The following is a 1,313-nucleotide window of genomic DNA, read 5'->3' on the forward strand; positions in this document are numbered from 1 at the left end:
AGAGAGAGAGAAAGAGAGAGAGAGAGACAGGTGAAATAAGTAAGTGTAGAAAACAGTTTGATGGTTTATTTGAAAAGTTACATGTGTATTACGACATACTTCATCTATTTTCTAAGTAGTTTGCTAAGAACAACAAAAGCAAACACATGTCCATTCAAAGTCCTTATAGAAATGTTCACAGCACTTTTATTGCAATAGCAAATACTCAGAAGCAATCTATCTGTTCTTCAAGAGAAACCCAAAAGTGCACACTCCAGTGTAGCTATGCAATGGTTTACTTATCAGTTCTCAAACTTAATGGCATATGGATGCCAGCGGCAGCATGGATGAACATTGGAGTTAGGCATAGGTGTACCTCCTTTCGGCACTGCGGTCATTCATATGCAGCACTGGTTCCTCCATTTAATGCAGTATCCGAAATCATACTCATCCTCATCACAGTAGGTCTTACACATGCCTCGCACTTTTTCACATCTCTCAAGTCTGTACTTTGGTGACATGTTACTTCTGGCTGCAACCAAGAAAAAGAAAGACATGAAAGTGGAAAGAAAATCTCTGGAAAGAGAAAGGAGGTCAATGGGACGAGCACTAAAGGGAGCTAAATATGGTCAAGGTGCCTTTTATACATGTGTGAAAATGCCACAGTGAAACACGTCACCATGGATAATCCACATTTCTTTGATGTCTATGTCTAAACAAACACATACATATACATGAAGTTATAGTTGTATTATTCTATATGAGTTAAAATTATGCTCTGATAATGAAGTAATAGGGTCTGGGAGGAGGAGCAGCTCCTCATTGTTTTCACAACTCAGCAGTTGTTTGGGAAAGGGATGAAACTACAAGCATCTTGCTTGCCCCACATCATTCTGGAGCTCCTGGATCTACAATTTTTATTCTCCATATACTAAATTGACTTACTTGATCCCTCACTTATTAAACCAATATTTATACTTCTACTAACTTGTAAATATTTCATTTTACAACCTTTAAAGCAAATGTCATTGTTTTTCATATCTGTCCCGAAAGGCTCTGCTGTCCATTGCAGACATTCTTTATATTTAATTATTTATGCTTTAAAGATTGATCTTTTATTTAAATAGATTCTTCTCTCATACAATACATCCCAACCACAGTTTCCTCTCCCCCCATTCCTCTGAGCTCCTCCCAGCTCCTCCCACTTTTCTTTCCCTTAGATCCACCCTTTTTAAAATTCCTCTTCAAAAAAACTGCAGACCTCCAAGAGAGGATCACCAAACAGGACAAAGCAAAAAACAATAAGTTGCAAACCAAGATACAATAAAACAAAG

At 37.5% G+C, this 1,313-nt stretch overlaps 1 protein-coding gene across 1 annotated transcript; it reads right to left on the reverse strand.

Annotated features, from left to right (window-relative positions):
* Positions 1-377: 377 nt before the first annotated feature.
* LOC101978887 (beta-defensin 110-like) lies at positions 378-536 on the reverse strand. Its single transcript, XM_005369573.2, has one exon. The coding sequence runs from the start codon at positions 534-536 to the stop codon at positions 378-380; it is 159 nt and encodes a 52-aa protein (XP_005369630.1).
* Positions 537-1,313: the final 777 nt, after the last annotated feature.

The sequence above is a fragment of the Microtus ochrogaster genome, unplaced genomic scaffold, assembly GCF_000317375.1.
Source record: "Microtus ochrogaster isolate Prairie Vole_2 unplaced genomic scaffold, MicOch1.0 UNK52, whole genome shotgun sequence".
NCBI lineage: Eukaryota > Metazoa > Chordata > Mammalia > Rodentia > Cricetidae > Microtus > Microtus ochrogaster.